The sequence below is a fragment of the Ranitomeya imitator genome, chromosome 1, assembly GCF_032444005.1.
Source record: "Ranitomeya imitator isolate aRanImi1 chromosome 1, aRanImi1.pri, whole genome shotgun sequence".
Lineage (NCBI taxonomy): Eukaryota > Metazoa > Chordata > Amphibia > Anura > Dendrobatidae > Ranitomeya > Ranitomeya imitator.
The window spans coordinates 66,937,447-66,956,395 of NC_091282.1; the positions used below are offsets into that span (position 1 = coordinate 66,937,447).

An 18,949-nucleotide genomic window follows, 5' to 3' on the forward strand; every position below is an offset into this window, starting at 1 on the left:
CTGCAGTGAGGTAACATAGAAACAGGATGGGGGCCGCGCTGTGCTGCTCCCGCCATGTCTCCCACTGCAGCGCTAGTGATCAGGACATCAGACCGCCCACTTCTTCCTGTCTAGAGAGGTGACAGGGCATGAGGGGGTGCAAACATTTTTCAATACACTGATTTTTTTTTTTTGCTGCGCCGGTTTCAAAAAATGGGCATGCCATGCTGGAGAAGAACACTGGCCAATGAGCATCAGATTGATAGAAGAGCTGATTGGCCAGTTCTCCTGTCCCCCTGCACTGGGCGCCTCTGAGGGAGAGAAAGCCTGCAATCAAGCTGCAAGGTCAGGAATATCTACCTGTACTCTGAGGGGCAGATAGAGAAGCAGCTCAATTCCCCACTGTCACATCTTCTCCTGCTCTGGTCCACAGCCCCGACAGAGAAGGAGAGAGCGGGGGAGGTGCTGGGAAAGTGCTTGCTGTGAGCAGAAGCTGCACATGTATATCAGCCTCTGCCGCAGCACAGAGGAGTGTGTGTGTGTGTGTGTTACATGTGTGTGAGGTATCTGTAGTGTGTGTGTTACATGTGTGTGCGGTATCTGTAGTGTGTGTATGTTACATGTGTGTGCGGTATCTGTAGTGTGTATGTTACATGTGTGTGAGGTATCTGTAGTGTGTGTGTTACATGTGTGTGCGGTATCTGTAGTGTGTATGTTACATGTGTGTGAGGTATCTGTAGTGTGTATGTGTTACATGTGTGTGCGGTATCTGTACTGTGTATGTTTTACATGTGTGTGCGGTATCTGTAGTGTGTATGTTACATGTGTGTGAGGTATCTGTAGTGTGTATGTTACATGTGTGTGAGGTATCTGTAGTGTGTGTGTTACATGTGTGTGCGGTATCTGTAGTGTGTGTGTTACATGTGTGTGCGGTATCTGTAGTGTGTATGTTACATGTGTGTGAGGTACCTGTAGTGTGTATGTTACATGTGTGTGAGGTATCTGTAGTGTATATGTTACATATGTGTGAGGTATCTGTAGTGTGTATGTGTTACATGTGTGTGCGGTATCTGTAGTGTGTATGTTACATGTGTGTGAGGTATCTGTAGTGTGTGTGTTACATGTGTGTGCGGTATCTGTAGTGTGTATGTTACATGTGTGTGAGGCATCTGTAGTGTGTATGTGTTACATGTGTGTGAGGTATCTGTAGTGTGTATGTTACATGTGTGTGAGGTATCTGTAGTGTGTGTGTTACATGTGTGTGCGGTATCTGTAGTGTGTGTATGTTACATGTGTGTGCGGTATCTGTAGTGTGTATGTTACATGTGTGTGAGGTATCTGTAGTGTGTATGTTACATGTGTGTGAGGTATCTGTAGTGTGTATGTGTTACATGTGTGTGCGGTATCTGTACTGTGTATGTTTTACATGTGTGTGCGGTATCTGTAGTGTGTATGTTACATGTGTGTGAGGTATCTGTAGTGTGTATGTTACATGTGTGTGAGGTATCTGTAGTGTGTATGTTACATATGTGTGTGGTATCTGTAGTGTGTATGTGTTACATGTGTGTGCGGTATCTGTAGTGTGTATGTTACATGTGTGTGAGGTATCTGTAGTGTGTGTGTTACATGTGTGTGCGGTATCTGTAGTGTGTATGTTACATGTGTGTGAGGTATCTGTAGTGTGTATGTGTTACATGTGTGTGAGGTATCTGTAGTGTGTATGTTACATGTGTGTGAGGTATCTGTAATGTGTGTGTTACATGTGTGTGCGGTATCTGTAGTGTGTGTATGTTACATGTGTGTGCGGTATCTGTAGTGTGTATGTTACATGTGTGTGAGGTATCTGTAGTGTGTATGTTACATGTGTGTGAGGTATCTGTAGTGTGTGTGTTACATGTGTGTGAGGTATCTGTAGTGTGTATGTTACATGTGTGTGAGGTATCTGTAGTGTGTGTGTTACATGTGTGTGCGGTATCTGTAGTGTGTATGTTACATGTGTGTGAGGTATCTGTAGTGTGTATGTGTTACATGTGTGTGAGGTATCTGTAGTGTGTATGTTACATGTGTGTGAGGTATCTGTAGTGTGTGTGTTACATGTGTGTGCGGTATCTGTAGTGTGTATGTTACATGTGTGTGAGGTATCTGTAGTGTGTGTGTTACATGTGTGTGAGGTATCTGTAGTGTGTATGTTACATGTGTGTGCGGTATCTGTAGTGTGTATGTTACATGTATGTGAGGTATCTGTAGTGTGTATGTGTTATGTGTGTGAGGTATCTGTAGTGTGTATGTTACATGTGTGTGAGGTATCTGTAGTGTGTATGTTACATGTGTGTGAGGTATCTGTAGTGTGTATGTTACATGTGTGTGAGGTATCTGTAGTGTGTGTGTTACATGTGTGTGAGGTATCTGTAGTGTGTTACATGTGTGTGCGGTATCTGTAGTGTGTATGTTACATGTGTGTGAGGTATCTGTAGTGTGTGTATGTTACATGTGTGTGAGGTATCTGTAGTGTGTGTGTTACATGTGTGTGAGGTATCTAATGTGTGTTACATGTGTGTGAGGTATCTGTAGTGTGTGTTACATGTGTGTGCGGTATCTGTAGTGTGTATGTTACATGTGTGTGAGGTATCTGTAGTGTGTGTATGTTACATGTGTGTGAGGTATCTGTAGTGTGTGTGTGTTACATGTGTGTGAGGTATCTGTAATGTGTGTTACATGTGTGTGAGGTATCTGTAGTGTATGTTACATGTGTGTGCGGTATCTGTAGTGTGTGTGTTACATGTGTGTGCGGTATCTGTAGCGTGTGTGTTACATGTGTGTGCGGTATCTGTAGTGTGTATGTTACATGTGTGTGAGGTATCTGTAGTGTGTGTGTTACATGTGTGTGAGGTATCTGTAGTGTGTGTTACATGTGTGTGCGGTATCTGTAGTGTGTATGTTACATGTGAGGTATCTGTAGTGTGTGTATGTTACATGTGTGTGCGGTATCTGTAGTGTGTGTGTTACATGTGTGTGCGGTATCTGTAGTGTGTGTGTGTTACATGTGTGTGCGGTATCTGTAGTGTGTATGTTACATGTGTGTGAGGTATCTGTAGTGTGTGTGTTACATGTGTGTGAGGTATCTGTAGTGTGTGTGTTACATGTGTGTGAGGTATCTGTAGTGTGTGTTACAGGTGTGTGCGTTATCTGTAGTGTGTATGTTACATGTGTGTGCGGTATCTGTAGTGTGTGTGTTACATGTGTGTGAGGTATCTGTAGCGTGTGTGTTACATGTGTGTGAGGTATCTGTAGTGTGTGTTACATGTGTGTGCGGTATCTGTAGTGTGTATGTTACATGTGTGTGAGGTATCTGTAGTGTGTATGTTACATGTGTGTGAGGTATCTGAAGTGTGTATGTTACATGTGTGTGAGGTATCTGTAGTGTGTATGTTACATGTGTGTGAGGTATCTGTAGTGTGTGTGTTACATGTGTGTGAGGTATCTGTAGTGTGTTACATGTGTGTGCGGTATCTGTAGTGTGTGTGTTACATGTGTGTGAGGTATCTGTAATGTGTGTTACATGTATGTGATCAGTGCTGTATTTTTTAGCATATTCTGCAGTGTGATAATAGTCTGCAGGCCATCTGTGTTGAACTGATGTCTATTTCCCCTATGGCCAATGGAGGTTACATATGTAAAGTGGTATAACACATTTGATTGGTGTAATAAATAAAGCAATGTATGGAGGAGACAGGTTGTGGATGGCTTTGTATGTCATTGTGAGGGTTTTGAACTGGAGTCTCTGGGCGATAGGAAGCCAGTGAAGGGTTTGACATAGGTGAGAGGCCGGGGAATAGCGAGGAGACCGGTAGATAACGTTCACATTAGCGTCATGCGACGCAGCGTCGCCGACGCAACGCACGACGGATCGGAAACGCACGCAAAAACGCACCTTTTTTGACGCATGCGTCGAACGGATGCGTCGTAAAACTCAGCGTTTTTTGTGCGTTTTTGTTGCGTTTTCCCAAAAAACGCAGCGTTTTACAACGCATGCGTTGTCAAACAATGATGTTATCTTTCCACACAATTTAGTGTCTAGACACTAGATAACACCACCAATGAATAGAAGAGGGTGGGTCTAGTGTCTAGACACTAGATAATGCCACCAATGGGTAGATGAGGGTGGGTATTAATGTAATAGTGGTATATATACCCCGGCATAGATTATTTCCAACCATACAGCATCAGGATGGAGCGTACCATGGAGAGTATCTACCTCAATATTGAGCTGGAATTAGCACTTGCTGTTGCTTATGCTATTGCCTGTCATGAACAGAGGAAAAGAGACAAACTACGGAGAAGGAGTCGTCGGCATTTTTGGCTACACCCTATAGTGGAAGTCCGAGAGAGTCGTGGAGCCTACCATTGTCTGTTTGGCGAATTAAATGAGAACCAGGAGAAATACTTTGAATACACCAGGATGTCACAAAACAGCTTCCAATATCTGCTGCGTCTGGTGGAAGGAACCATTTCCAGGCAGGACACGCAGCTCCGTAAATCGATTTCCCCCGAAGAACGTCTGCTGGTGACTCTACGGTACGTAATGCAATGTGAAGGATTTATATGTTCTTGCCATTTTTTAAAGTAACGTGTTTTGGTTTTGTGGGGTGGGGGATTGTAATTAAGAATGAAAAATTCTTTCATAACAATTTAATCAATTACATTTATTTCTTTTTCTTCTTGTCAGTTTCCTTGCTACCGGAGAGACATTGAGATCACTGCATTTCCAGTTTCGGATTGGAGTCTCCACACTGTCTGGTATTATTGCCGACACATGCCGCGCATTGTGGGACAACCTCCGTGAGGAATTTTTACCCATCCCTACAACAGAAATATGGCAGGCCAACGCCCAAAAATTCGAACAAGTGTGTTCTTTCCCTAACTGTATTGGAGCCGTGGATGGGAAGCACATTAGGATTACCAAGCCTTCCAGAAGTGGATCTCTGTTTTTTTAATTATAAAAAATACTTTTCCACCGTGCTCATGGCAATTGCAGGTGCGGACTGCAGGTTTCTCGCTGTGGACATTGGAGCGTTTGGCCGTGCAAATGATTCACGGACATTTAAGGAGTCTGATATGGGCCGAAGATTGTACGATAACAATTTTAATTTCCCCCAGCCACGACCTCTTCCCAACACCGAAGGCCCGGCCCTGCCATTTGTTGTGGTTGGGGATGAGGCTTTTCAAATGAGTGGCAACCTACTTAAACCGTACTCCAGTCGGGGGTTGGACTGCACCAAAAGTATATTTAATTATAGACTGTCCAGGGCCAGAAGAACTGTGGAGTGCGCCTTTGGAATCCTTGTCTCCAAATGGCGTATCTTAGGATCTGCTATAAATTTGAAAATTGAGACAGTGGATGAGGTGGTGAAGGCGTGTGTGGTTCTCCACAATTTTATTATTGATAAAGAGAGAGTCAACGTGGAACTCGATGAACCCATACCAAATCCATTGCCTGATTATCAAGATCATCCTCTGCGGACAACTGTGGAGATTGCTCATATGAGGGACCAATTTGCTGCATACTTTGTTTCAGATGTTGGCCGTGTTTCATGGCAAGATCAAATGGTTTAATTCATCTTGGTATTATGATGTCATGTAAACACTGTGGAGTCCATGTCATTTTACCATCCTATGTAAGGTTATTGTTATAATGTCCCCTGATTGTCTAATGCGTTGTGTTTTTAAATAAAGTTCTTGTGCCTTTCCGTTTTCACAAAACAAATCTCCCATATGTTTTTCCATAATAATCAAATTGTAAAATCCAATGTTATGTAAAGTAATGTGTGTCCCACAAAATTTATGTGAGCACCAGTACCCAAATGGACTGTGACAAAACAAAAAAATATTTCAGCCGTGTTTTCCATAGTTTTGACATAAAAATGATCGGCTCCCACCTTGTCAACCATTTTTAATCCTGCTGACTATTTGCATAATGAACCTGGCTTGACAAGGAGGGAGACGATCATGTTTGCATAACTCTACAGAGTTGACACTATTGGACTCAGGATGCTAGAATTCGTCCAGAGTCAAATAGTGGCGACACTGTGAACATTGCTACCACCTCACCTGACCAATATTCTTAAGGTACCGTAATAAAACTATTATCCAACGATACCGACCAGTGATACGACCGGACCGTGATCGTTGTTTACTCGTCGCGTGGTTGCTGGAGAGCTGTCACACAGACAGCTCTCCAGCGACCAAAAAAGAGCAAGTCCCCGTGTAATCTGGGTAATGTGAAGCGCATGGCCACACTCACGATGTTTTCCCTGTTAATGTAATTTAAAAAAATAAAAAAAAACTTACATTCCGGTGTGTGACACGTCCATTGCCGTCATCTTTCCGTACTGTGCCAGCCCTAAAGCACAGCGTTTATTAAGTCAACGGTGTGCTCTGCTTTACGGGCGGGAATCACAGTGTCAGTCACTGCGGAAAGATGACGGCGAGGGACGTGGTTGACATTTTTTTTTTTTTTTTTGGGGGGTATTGTTCACTTTTTGAGTGTTAAAAACACTGCGCTAGTAACCCAATATTCCCTTGTGTAAAACAAAGACATCGCTGGATCGGTGTCAAACACGCAGATCCAACAATGACAGCGTGTGATCAGTTACCCCAAAAAATTCCTAATCATTCGCTGACACCAATAATCTCACAGCAGGGGTCTAATCGTTGTACGATTTCAGAAAAGATAACGTTAGTTACACACAAAAACCAACTATATCGTTACTGAAATCGTGGTGTGATGGTACATTTTAAACTTGATATATTGAGCAATGCTGTTTGTGTTTGTAACATCTCATAGTACAATGAGCGACAGCCCTATAAAAAAATGAAAAAAAAAATAATTATAAAATATTGTCAGACATTGCACATCAGGTGTTACAAACACAATATTTGTGTATACGGCGCACGGTGTGATTTGGTGCAAACTTTATTTGAGACAATAAAAACTCAGTATTTTTAAAAAAAATAACAATTTATTAGGGACACAAAATAAAAGAAAAGGGAAATGTTAAGGGGTATCTATGTCAGCAATTAAGGGGGATTGATATTCCCCACTTTTGGGGGTTGTTGAGGAGACCGAGGAGGAGGACGAGGGGGAGGAAGCAGCATAGTCTATGACACTAGACGGGATGCCGACATCAATCCAGCCAGTTGACGGTGGCGAGACTGCCAAAGCAGGAGGTGAGGGAGGAGGAGGGACGACCAGTGTCCTTGGCTGGCTACTCCGGCTCCGGGTAGACCCAGGCTGTGTACTAGGTGTACTCCTTGTAGACCCAGGCTGGGTACTGGGTGTACTCCGTGTTGACCCAGGCTGGGTACTTGGTGTGCTCCGGGTCGACCCAGGCTGTGTACTGGTGGTTGTTTTGGGAGCAGCCATAGCCAAGGTCGTAGTGCTTGTCGTCGTCTTCTTCTTTTTTTTCCTCCTCTCTCCCTCTGGGTGTGGGTCGGCTTCCCGTCTGTGTGCCCTTGAAGGCCTGGCATGATCAGAACTTTGGGGCTGTGTTCTGTGGTGGCGGTGGCGGTGGCGGTGGCCCTCGGCACGCGGAGCTCTGTGGTGGTGCTCTGCAGCAGGAGTCGGAGTCATGGCAGCCAGCGATGGTACTGCGGGCACTGTAGTCGCTGACTGCATGACCCGAGCCTGCTGCAGAGCAGTGACATATGCGTTGTTGCAGCCCTGCATGACCGAAATCTGGAGTTCCGGCGTAAGATGTTCAACCATGCCCTTGTGAATGGCACTAAAAAAATGTTTGGCCGGCCTCGAGAGCTCCGATTCGATGTTTTCAAGACGCCGGTCGATATTGGACATTTTATCGCACAGCGCCTTGAAACCATTCTGAAATACGGTGCTCAAATGTAAAAATTCGGGCATGACCGCCCTGTCCGAGGCCCGCTGACGCTGTCGGGAAGACCCGAAGGAAGGAGCGACAGAGGCCTCGGCCAGGGGAACATCTGATGGACCGGCTGCCGGTTCGCCAGATTGTGGTGGTGCAGACCTGCTCTCGCTGTGGGATGGCTGCGACGGTTCAGATGGCGCTTCACGAAGGACCGCTCCAGAGGGTCGGACAGTCTCGCGGGTGCTGCTGTGTGTTCTGTGAAAACATAAGGAAACCATTAGTATACTAAATATAACATTTCACATGCGTCATTAATTAACTTTACCGGCGGTATCCATTGCCGCCGTTAACCTATTTTTAATATTGACACTGGATATGCCGCATCAATCTTAAAATAAAAAATGCATTTATTGATTCCAAAATAGTCACCCATGGTTGCGGTTTGTAACGCCCGACAGTTACGCTTACCGTTGGAACTGCCATGACGTCACGGTCATGTGACTGAGACGTCATCACAGGTCCTGCGAGCTGAGCAACCATGGGAACATAACCTGCCTTGCAGTAGAAGGTATGCCGTGTCTATTATATTTTAAGTTTTTGTGTGTAAAAAAACTGGGATACACCTGGATGGGCACTATACTACTCCACTATGAAATATTGCCCGGGCATGGCCAATCTACTATCTTTCTGTGTTCTGTATACTTCTGATTTCAGGGAAAGAAATAGTAAGTCAAGCTCACCATTGTTGTAATCCCAGAAGGCTCAGAGCACGGAGCCGCTGTGTCAAGCGTGAGAAGACCAGAAATGAATAAAAAATACGAGGTCACCGAGGCGTGAAAAGTAAAAACTAAATACTTTATTCACTTCAATCAGAAACAGAGGATGAAACATCAGCACAATACAATAAAAACACTATCTACGCGTTTCAGGTCTGATGTTCCCTGTCACCTGAAACGCGTAGATAGTGTCTATTGTATTGTGCTGATGTTTCATCCTCTGCTTATGATTGAAGTGGATAAAAGTATGTATTTTTTACTTTTCACGCCTCTGCGAGCTTGCATTTTATTCTTCATTTCTATACTTCGTACTTGCCAAAATAAATGGCTGGGCAATAAGCTACGTGGCTGGAATATAGTACGTGAATATGCATGTTGTAAAAACTAGGTGTGTGCGTAGGTACTATACTTACTCTCTGCTTTCAAGGACCGGTCGCAAGAACTGCAATATACGGTTGTATTTGTACACAGAGGTCCTTGACGCTGCAGCACCACTACGGATCTGTCCCTCCTTTTTCAGGCCCCTCCTGAAACGGTCCTTCATGGAGCGCCATCTGGTCTTCAATTGTTTAACTGTGTATAAAAAAATAAGTTTTAGAGAATATATTGAAAACGATTACGCAACCGTGTGCAATCCCAATAGAAGACATCACAGACGGTTGTGTAATCCTGGCCTGATGGGTCACAGCAGCATTTTGGAAATACTTACGAAATTTAGCTTTGGCCACGGGGGAAGCGCTGTCGAAGCCATCCCACAGCAATTGTGCCACCTCTATCCACAAACGGCGCAATATGCCCTGGTCCGCGTGCCGGGGGTCACGGCTGTCCCACAACGGGCCCCGTTCCTCTATGGCTGCTACCATCATGTCAATATCGAGTTGGTCATCATGGGCCCGTTGTGAAACCTAGAATAAATGTAAAATATTAATGTTTGCAAGATAAACAATGTTGTCCCTATCTCCTCCACCGCCACCTACCACCTCCACCACCACCCCCTCCCACCACCCCCCATACCCGCAAAAACAAAAAAATTTAAGAAAAAAAAGGAATAGGTTTGACATAAAAACTTACTTGCCGTCCTGCAACCACAGCTTGGCCCCGTGGTCTCTGCTCCTGCTCCCTCTGTTCCTCCTGGCTCTCCTCCTCACTTGAAGAAGCCTGCAAAATAGTTTACCAAAAAGTTGAGTGACCCATCTACAAATGACAGCGAATAGTAAGCAATAGTTGATCATGTACTCACCGGACTCCTCAGCGGTGGGGTGTTGCTGGAATCGCTGGCCATAATGCAATTCTGAAATAAAGAACAAAATAACATTTATCCTATGCTCCTTGGCACAATACAGCAATTTAAAAAAAAACAAAAACATTTACATTTCAACCACAAATAACACACCATACTTTACAATAAAACCGACAGGGCCGGAGACAATAAAAGGCCATACAACGCCATACATCACAACCAGAAACATACAACAATGTCTTTACATAACCACAGTGCAGAACATAATACACAACTTGCAATAAAAATTATTACATTTAATAAAAGGGCGCAGAATCATTCTATACTACCATACTTTACAATAAAACCGACAGGGCCGGAGACAATAAAAGGCCACACAACGCCATACATCACAACCAGAAACATACAACAATGTCTTTACATAACCACAGTGCAGAACATAATACACAACTTGCAATAAAAATTATTACATTTAATAAAAGGGCGCAGAATCATTCTATACTACCATACTTTACAATAAAACCAACATGGCCGGAGACAATAAAATTCATATAACGCAAGAATAAAACATCCCAACTGAATACAAAAAAACACCACCAAACCAATAAATGGAAAAGAAAAATCTATCCTGGAAAGAACAATAATCAAGGCCGCAGACAATGAAACGCCATCCTATACAACGCCATAAATCACAACCAGACTAAAAATACAACAATATCTTTAAACAACCACAGTGCAGAATATAATACACAACTTGCAAAAACAATTTAAAAAAACATGTAGAAAATGCACAGAATCATTCTATACTTACATCTCTGGACAGCGGATGAAAAGACAGTCTGTTCTGATGTGTAGCCTGATGTGTAGCCTGCAGCAGAAGTGACAAACAATCCAACATTTTCTTTATATATGGGGGATGTTTTTATCACTGTTTGCACTGTCTAGACACTTTTTTGTTTAATTTTATTTAACGACGCATGCGTCGCACAACGCACGCATGACGCACACACGCGACGCAAGTGCGTTGTCAATAGGTTTCAATGGGAAATTGTAACGCAATGATGACGCACGAGCGACGCAAGTGCGACGCGTGCGTTTTTTTGACGCTACAAAAATGCAACATGTAGCGTCTCCGACGCCACCCAGGTGCGGTGAAACGATGCATGCGTCGTGCGTTTTTCCGAAAACGCATGACAACGCAACGCATGCGTCCCCAATGATAAAGATAGGGGCGCATGACGCATGCGTTGTTGTGCGTCGACGACGCTGCGTCGCATGACGCTAATGTGAACGTAGCCTTAGTCGGGCAGCAGAGTGTAGGGTGGATTGGAAAGGTGCCAGAGTGTAGAGGGTAGGCCAGAGAGTAGGAGGTTGCAGTAGTTGAGGCGGGAGATGATGCACTGCAATGCACTGAGAGTGGACTATACTGCCATTTAGTGAGTTATTTTTTATACTACACTCTAGCAGATTTTTTTAAAACCTCCCCCTATACAAGCACTTAATTAACATTCAATGTCTTCTCAGAGATAAGCTTCCATACAGAAAAGCGTAGCCCCCCTCCCCCAGCAATGCCTTGCACTGAGAGCAGACTGTACTGCCATCTAGTGTGTATTTTTTATACTACACTCTAGCAGATTTGTTTCCACAGTACATGCTGTTCACTCTACAATATAGAAATAAAATACAGGACTTAAAGGGACTCTGTCACCTGAATTTGGAGGGAACAATCTTCAGCCATGGAGGCGGGGTTTTTGGGTGTTTGATTCACCCTTTCCTTACCCGCTGGCTGCATGCTGGCTGCAATATTGGATTGAAGTTCATTCTCTGTCCTCCATAGTACACGCCTGCGCAAGGCATGGGGGTTAATGCGATCATGGGGGTTAATGTGCCGGGGGCGGTTTTGTGACCGCTCCTGGCACATAGTGCCGGATGTCAGCTGCGATAGGCAGCTGACACCCGGCCGAGATCGGCCGCGCTCTTCCCATGAGCGCGGCCGATCGCTATGACGTACTATCCCGTCGGTGGTCATACGGGCTCACCCCACCTTGACGGGATAGTACGTCAGATGTCAGAAAGGGGTTAAGGGGTGCAGTTTTTAGAATGGTGTCACTTTTGAGTATTTTCTGTCACATAAGCCCCTCAGAGTCACTTGAAATGTGAGGTGGTCCCTAAAAAAATGGTTTTGTAACATTTTGTTGGAAAAATTAGAAATCGCTGGTTAAATTTTAACCCTTATGTCTTCCTACAACAAAAAAACTATGTTTCAAAAGTTGTGCTGATGTAAAGTAGACATGTGTGGAATGTTATTTATTAACTGTTTTGTGTGACAAAACTCTCTGATTTAAGGGCATACAAATTAAAAGTTTGAAAAATGTGAAATTTTCAAAATTTTTGCAAAATGTAAGATTTTTTCACAAATAAACACATGTTATATTGAAGAAATGTTACCACTATCACGAAGTACAATATATCACGAAAAAACAATCTGAGAATTAGTGGGATCCGTTGAAGTGTTCCAGAGTTATTACCAGAGTGATAGTGGTCAGATTTAACAAATGAGGCCTAGTCTTTAACCCCTTTATCCCCAAGGGTGGTTTGCATGTTAATGAGCAGAGGGACGCCGAGGTATTTCTCCATGTGGCTGACCGCAAGGTATATTATTTGATATCATTCTATATATGCCATTTTATAAGAGTGGTCTGTCTGCCAGATTACTAGGAGGATAAGTGCAAAGCTACTCATTTATTGCCATGATACTATGAGCGTACTTTGGCAGACATGAATCCCCTTTCACAATAATTATGCATAGATTTATCAGGCATGTAGGTTATATATTATTGGCATTTAACATTTACACATGCATTTAGTGTCAGTCCAGTGTTCTGGAGAAACCTATGGCAGAATTGTCCCTTGTTGTGGTTCCAGTACCCTTCTTGTAAAAGTAGATACATGTTGTTTTTATGAAGATTTTTTCTAATAAAATATTGGTATTTATATGAGTACCATGGTCGAGGTCATTTTATTCTTTGATCACGCCCAATATGAGATATATGTTAATGAGTAAGCCAATTTTTACAATTCTGACCACTGTCCCTTTATGAGGTAATATCTCTGGAACACTTCAATGGATCCCGGTGATTCTGACGCTGCTTTTTCGTGACATATTGTACTTCATGTTAGTGGTAAAATTTATTTGATATGACTTACAATTGTTTGTGAAAAAAACAGAAATTTGGTGAAAATTTAGAAAATTTCACAATTATCCAACTTTGAATTTTCATGCTCTTAACCCCTTCACCCTGAATCCTGTTTTCAACTTCCTGACCAGGCCATTTTTTTCAATTCTGACCACTGTCACTTTATGAGGTCATAACTCTGAAACGCTTCAATGGATCCTGGTGATTCTGAGACTGCTTTCTCGTGACATATTGTATTTGATTAAAGTGGTAAAATGTCTTCGATCTGACTTGCAGTTATTTGTCAAAAAAAATGGAAAAATTTTGCAAAAATTTTTACAATTTTGCCATTTTTAAAATTTTAGTTTTTATGACCTTAAATTAGAGAGTTGTATCATACAAAATAGTTAATAAATAACATTACCCACATGTCTGCTTTACATTAGCACAATTTTGGAAACAAAATTTTTTTGTTAGGAAGTTAAGGGTTAAAAGTCGACCATTTTTTTTTTAGGGACCACCTCACACTTGAAGTGACTTTGAGGGGTATATATGACAGAAAATGCCCAAAAGTGACACCATTCTAAAAACTGCACCCCTCAAGGTACTCAAATTCACATTCAAGAAGTTTATTAACCCTACAGGTGCTTCACAGGAATTTTTGTAATGTTTTAAAAAAATTGAACATTTAACTTTTTTTCACAAAATTTTTACTTCAGATCCAATTTGTTTTATTTTACCAAGGGTAACAGGAGAAATTGGACCACTAAAGTCGTTGTACAATTTGTCCTGAGTACGCCGATACCCCACATGTGGGGGTAAACCACTGTTTGGGCACATGGCAGAGCTCAGAAGGGAAGGAGCGCCGTTTGACTTTTCAATGCAAAATTGGCTGGAATCGAGATCGGACACCATGTCGCGTTTGCAGAGCCACTGATGTGCCTAAACAGTGGAAACCCCCCACAAGTGACCCCATATTGGAAACTAGACCCCCCAAGGAACTTATCTAGATGTGTTGTGAGAACTTTGAACCCCAAAGTGTTTCGCTAAAGTTTATAACGCAGAGCTGTGAAAATAAAAAATATATTTTTTCCACGAAAATGATATTTTAGCCTCCAAATTTTTATTTTCACAAGGGTAACAGGAGAAATTGGACTGCAAACGTTGTTGTCCAATTTGTGCTGAGTACGCTGATATCCCATATGTGGGTGACCACTGTTTGGGCACACGGCAGAGCTCGGAAGGGAAGGAGCACCATTTTACTTTTTCAACGCAGAATTGGCTGGAATTGAGATCGGATGCCATGCCGCATTTGGAGAGACCCCGATGTGCCTAAACAGTGGAAATACCCCCAATTCTAACTCCAACCCTAACCCCAACACACCCCTAAGCCTAATCCCAACCATAACCCTAACCACACCCCTAACCTGAACACACCCCTTACTCTAATCCCAACCCTAACCATAACCCTGACCACACCCCTAACCCCAACACACCCCTAACCCTAATCCCAGCCCTAATCTCAACCCTAACCCTATCCACACCCCTAACCCTGACACACCCCTAAACCTAATCCCAACCCTAACCTCAACCGTAAACATAATCCAAACCCTAACCCTAACCCTAACTTTAGCCCCAACCCTAACCCTAACTTTAGCCCCAAATGGAAATAAACAAAATATTTTAATTTTATTACTTTTCCCTAACTAAGGGGGTGATAAAGGGGGATTTTATTTACTATTTATAGCGGGTTTTTATGTTTGACAGCTGTCACACGCTAAAAGACGCTTTTTATTGCAAAAAATAGTTTTTGCATCACCACATTTTGAGAGCTATAATTTTTCCATATTTTGGTCTACAGAGTCATGTGAGGTCTTGTTTTTTGCCGGATGACTTGACATTTTTATTGGTACCATCTTCGGGCACATGACATATTTTGATTTTTGGGAGGCAGAATGAACAAAAACCAGCAATTCCTGAATTTCTTTTAGGGGGGGGCGTTTATACCGTTCCGCGTGTGGTAAAATTGATAAAGCAGCTTTATTCTTTGGGTCAGTATGATTACAGCGATACCTCATTTATATCATTTTTTATGTTTTGGCGCTTTTACACAATAAAAACTATTTCATGTAAAAAATAATTGTTTTTGCGTCGCTTTATTCTGAGAGTTATAACTTTTTTATTTTTCTGATGACACTTTATGGCAGCTTTTTTTGCGGGACAAGATGATGTTTTTTAGCGGTACCATGTTTATTTATATCTGTCTTTTTGATCACATTTTATTGCACTTTTTGTTCGGCGGTATGATGATAAAGCATTTTTTTGCGGTGTTCACTAAAGGGGTTAACTAGTGGAATAGTTTGATAGAGCCGGTCGTTACGGACGCGGCGATACCAAATATGTGTACTTTTTATTTTATAAATGGATTTATTGGAAAATATTTATTTTTTTCTTTGTTTTTTTTTTTGCTTTATAACATTGTCCCAGGTTGGCACATCACTATTTTACATCAGATCGCTGATATGACATTTTGCATAGCACTGCATCGCGATGTTCCGGTGGGAGAGCGCAGGGAGCCCCCGTCCCTGCGTGATGCCGCTCTATGTCGCTGTCACTGCTGACAGCGGCATCAGAGGGGTTAAATGCCCACGATCGGCGCTGCGGGGTGTCAGCTGTCACATCTCTCACCGTGAGACCGCGCGATCGTGCCACCGTACTAGTACTGCGTGCATGTCGGGAAGGGGTTTAATCACAGAGATACAGTACGTCACACAAAAGACTTAAAGGGACACTGTCACCTGAATTTGGAGGGAACAATCTTCAGCCATGGAGGCGGGGTTTTGGTGTTTTTGATTCACCCTTTCCTTACCCACTGGCTGCATGTTGGCTGCAATATTGGATTGAAGTTCATTCTCTGTCCTCCGTAGTACATGCCTGCACAAGGTAATCTTGCCTTGCGTAGGCGTGTACTATGGAAGACAGAGAATGAACTTCAATCCAATATTGCAGCCAGCATGCAGCCAGCGGGTAAGGAAAGGGTAAATCAAACACCTGAAAACCCCGCCTCCATGGCTGAAGATTGTTCCCTCCAAATTCAGGTGACAGTGTCCCTTTAATAAGTAACATGTCCCACAAGTTTACTTTACATCAGCACAATTTTGTAACCAACGTTTTTTTGTTAGGAAGTTATAGGCTAAATGCACACGCTGCGGATTCCATTGTGGAATTTTCCGCAGCGGATTTGCAAATTCCGCAGTGAAAAACCGCTGCGGTTTTTACTGCAGATTTACCGCGGTTTCTTTTGTGGTTTCCTCTGCGTGTTTACACCTGCAGATTTCTATTGGAGCAGGGGCAAACCCGCAGCGGAATCCACAGAAAGAATTGACATGCTGCGGAAAATAAACCGCTGCGTTTCTGCACGTTTTTTTCCGCAGCATGTGCACTGCGGATTTAATTTCCCATTGCTTTTCATGGTACTGTAAATGCATGGGAAACTGCTGCGGATCCGTAGCAAAATCTGCAGCGTGTGCACATACCCATAAGGGATAAAAGTTGACCAGCGATTTCTCATTTCCCATTTTTTAGGGAACACATCACATTTGAAGTCACTTTGAGGGGTCTATATGATAGAAAATACCCAAAAGTGACACCATTCTAAAAACTGTACCTCTCAAGGTGCTCAAAACCACATTCAAGACATTTATTAACCCTTCAGGTGCTTCACAGGAATTTTTGTAATGTTTAAAAAAAAAAAAGAACATTTAACTTTTTTTCACAAAAAATTTACTTCAGATCCAAATTTATATTTTCCCAAGGGTAACAGGAGAAATTGGACCCCATAAGTTGTTGTGCAATTTGTTATGAGTATGCTGATGCCTCATATGTGGGGTAGGTAAACCACTGATTGGACGCATGGCCGAGCTCGGACGGGAAGGAGCACCGTTTTACTTTTTCAACCGGTAGTAGCTGGGATCTCACCGCAGCTCAGCCCAGCTGGAAATCAAGCCCCCGGTCACTGAGCGCTCATGTTGCTTGCGGAGATCTCACCACAGCGCAGCCCGGCTGGGAATGCAGCCCAGTGACCGGAGGTAACCTCTATGACGTCACCCCCAGTCACTGATGCTGCTTTCCCAGCAGCTCATTCACCAATGGTTTTCAGCCGGGATGGTCTCATCTTGGCACCGTCCAAGTTGAAAACTAATTATCTCCCAGACAAAGATTACAGCATGGAACACGACGGACAGGTATGGTATATTGTTGTTTTTTATTTTACTTTAATTACAGGAGATAGAGGGCTTCGCAGGAATTAGGTGAGGTTGTAAGCATGTATGGTGCCCCAGGGTCCTGGTCGTCGCAGTGGTATTGCTTTCCTCTCGGGGTGAGTGATGCTACGTTTGGAGGCAAAGAAGGATAACTGCATCCAGGTATCACAAACATTCAACACATTTCACACTCCAGACCACCAGGGGGAGCTCCTGACCCTATTTATTAGGTCACTCCCCACATATATATATAGCTGGTAGTCTGTAGGGAAAGTTAGTAGGTTCCAGACAGTAGTCTGAGGTGGACAGAGGGTCCAAAGGAGCTGTGCATGCCCACAGAGCTGCAGCTCCCAGAAAGAGACACTGAAAGGCAGAACTGTATTGCAGCGAGAGTGAAGGGAGTCACAGCAAAGGAGAGGATACCAGAAGGGGACCAGCCCTGCTCAAGCTGTCTCCTTCTGAGGCGCAACATCCCGGTAGCCGGATCACCGAGGGAGTAAGGACCTCTATGCCTTATTTCAGAGACCGGCAGGACAGCTAATTGCAAGTTACCTGTCCACACTTACACCCAGGAGGCATTTGACAACTACAGAGCCGGGTTATCTAAGACAGGGGTCCCCAACTCCAGTCCTCAAGGCCCACCAACAGGTCATGTTTTCAGGATTTCCTTTGCATTGCACAGGTGATGCAATTATTACCTGGGCAAGACTAAGGAAATCCTGAAAACATGACATGTTGGTGGGCCTTGAGGACTGGAGTTGGGGACCCCTGATCTAAGAGACCCTATAAACAGGCTCAAGTCACCAGTCATACGGGTTTTGTCTTATTGTATATGGGGGACAGAGAGAGCGAAACATTGCATTTGTGAGACCCTTATGTGAAGCCATAGGCAGTAAGGGACTACACCACTACAGCGCAAAGGAAGGCTACTGATTTCCACCTGGACAAGGGAACTCTGGACTTGTCTCCAAACCGGCCGGACTCTGCCTGCCCTGTGATCTGGTGCCCTAGACTGTGGATGCTGAAGTCTTCAGTAAAGGTAAAGAGACTGCAACCTTGTGTCTTCGTACTTCTCTGCGCCTCTCACCAATTCACCATCTACACACCGGGAAGCCCTGTGGTCATACTTCACCTGTGGGAAGGTATACCATCTAGCTGCCATAACATCACCCCAGCGGACCCCTTAAAGCAGCGTCGATCACCCTAACCAAATACCACAGGTGGCGTCACGAACATTTTTACCCATCCCTACAACAGAAATATGGCAGGCCAACGCCCAAAAATTCGAACAAGTGTGTTCTTTCCCTAACTGTATTGGAGCCGTGGATGGGAAGCACATTAGGATTACCAAGCCTTCCAGAAGTGGATCTCTGTTTTTTAATTATAAAAAATACTTTTCCACCGTGCTCATGGCAATTGCAGGTGCGGACTGCAGGTTTCTCGCTGTGGACATTGGAGCGTTTGGCCGTGCAAATGATTCACGGACATTTAAGGAGTCTGATATGGGCCGAAGATTGTACGATAACAATTTTAATTTCCCCCAGCCACGACCTCTTCCCAACACCGAAGGCCCGACCCTGCCATTTGTTGTGGTTGGGGATGAGGCTTTTCAAATGAGTGGCAACCTACTTAAACC

The 18,949-nt window shown here is 43.6% G+C and overlaps 1 protein-coding gene and 1 long non-coding RNA gene across 4 annotated transcripts in view; both read right to left on the minus strand.

The window, feature by feature from the left end:
- Positions 1–18,949, minus strand: part of LOC138657616 (uncharacterized) — a 409,067-nt gene that overhangs the window by 216,021 nt on the left and 174,097 nt on the right. The window lies entirely within an intron of this gene.
- Positions 7,009–9,922, minus strand: LOC138662065 (uncharacterized). 2 transcript variants are annotated; one of them, XM_069747202.1, is made up of 5 exons: positions 9,876–9,922; positions 9,707–9,793; positions 9,345–9,540; positions 9,103–9,208; positions 7,009–8,114 (listed from the first exon to the last, which is right to left on the minus strand). In XM_069747202.1, the coding sequence occupies exons 1-5, from the start codon at positions 9,915–9,917 to the stop codon at positions 7,034–7,036; spliced, it is 1,512 nt and encodes a 503-aa protein (XP_069603303.1). In that variant the 5' UTR covers positions 9,918–9,922; the 3' UTR covers positions 7,009–7,033. The 2 variants fall into 2 exon arrangements, with proteins under 2 accessions (XP_069603303.1, XP_069603295.1); XM_069747194.1 differs by having other exon boundaries at positions 9,049–9,208.

Coding starts and splice junctions, on each gene's coding strand:
- LOC138662065 (XM_069747194.1), bottom strand. CDS start 9,917: ATGGCCAGCGATTCCAGCAACACCCCACCGCTGAGGAGTCCG. Junction 9,541..9,706: donor CTGTGGTTGCAGGACGGCAA/GTAAGTTTTTAT, acceptor CATTTATTCTAG/GTTTCACAACGGGCCCATGA. Junction 8,115..9,048: donor CCGGTCCTTGAAAGCAGAGA/GTAAGTATAGTA, acceptor ATGTTTTCACAG/AACACACAGCAGCACCCGCG.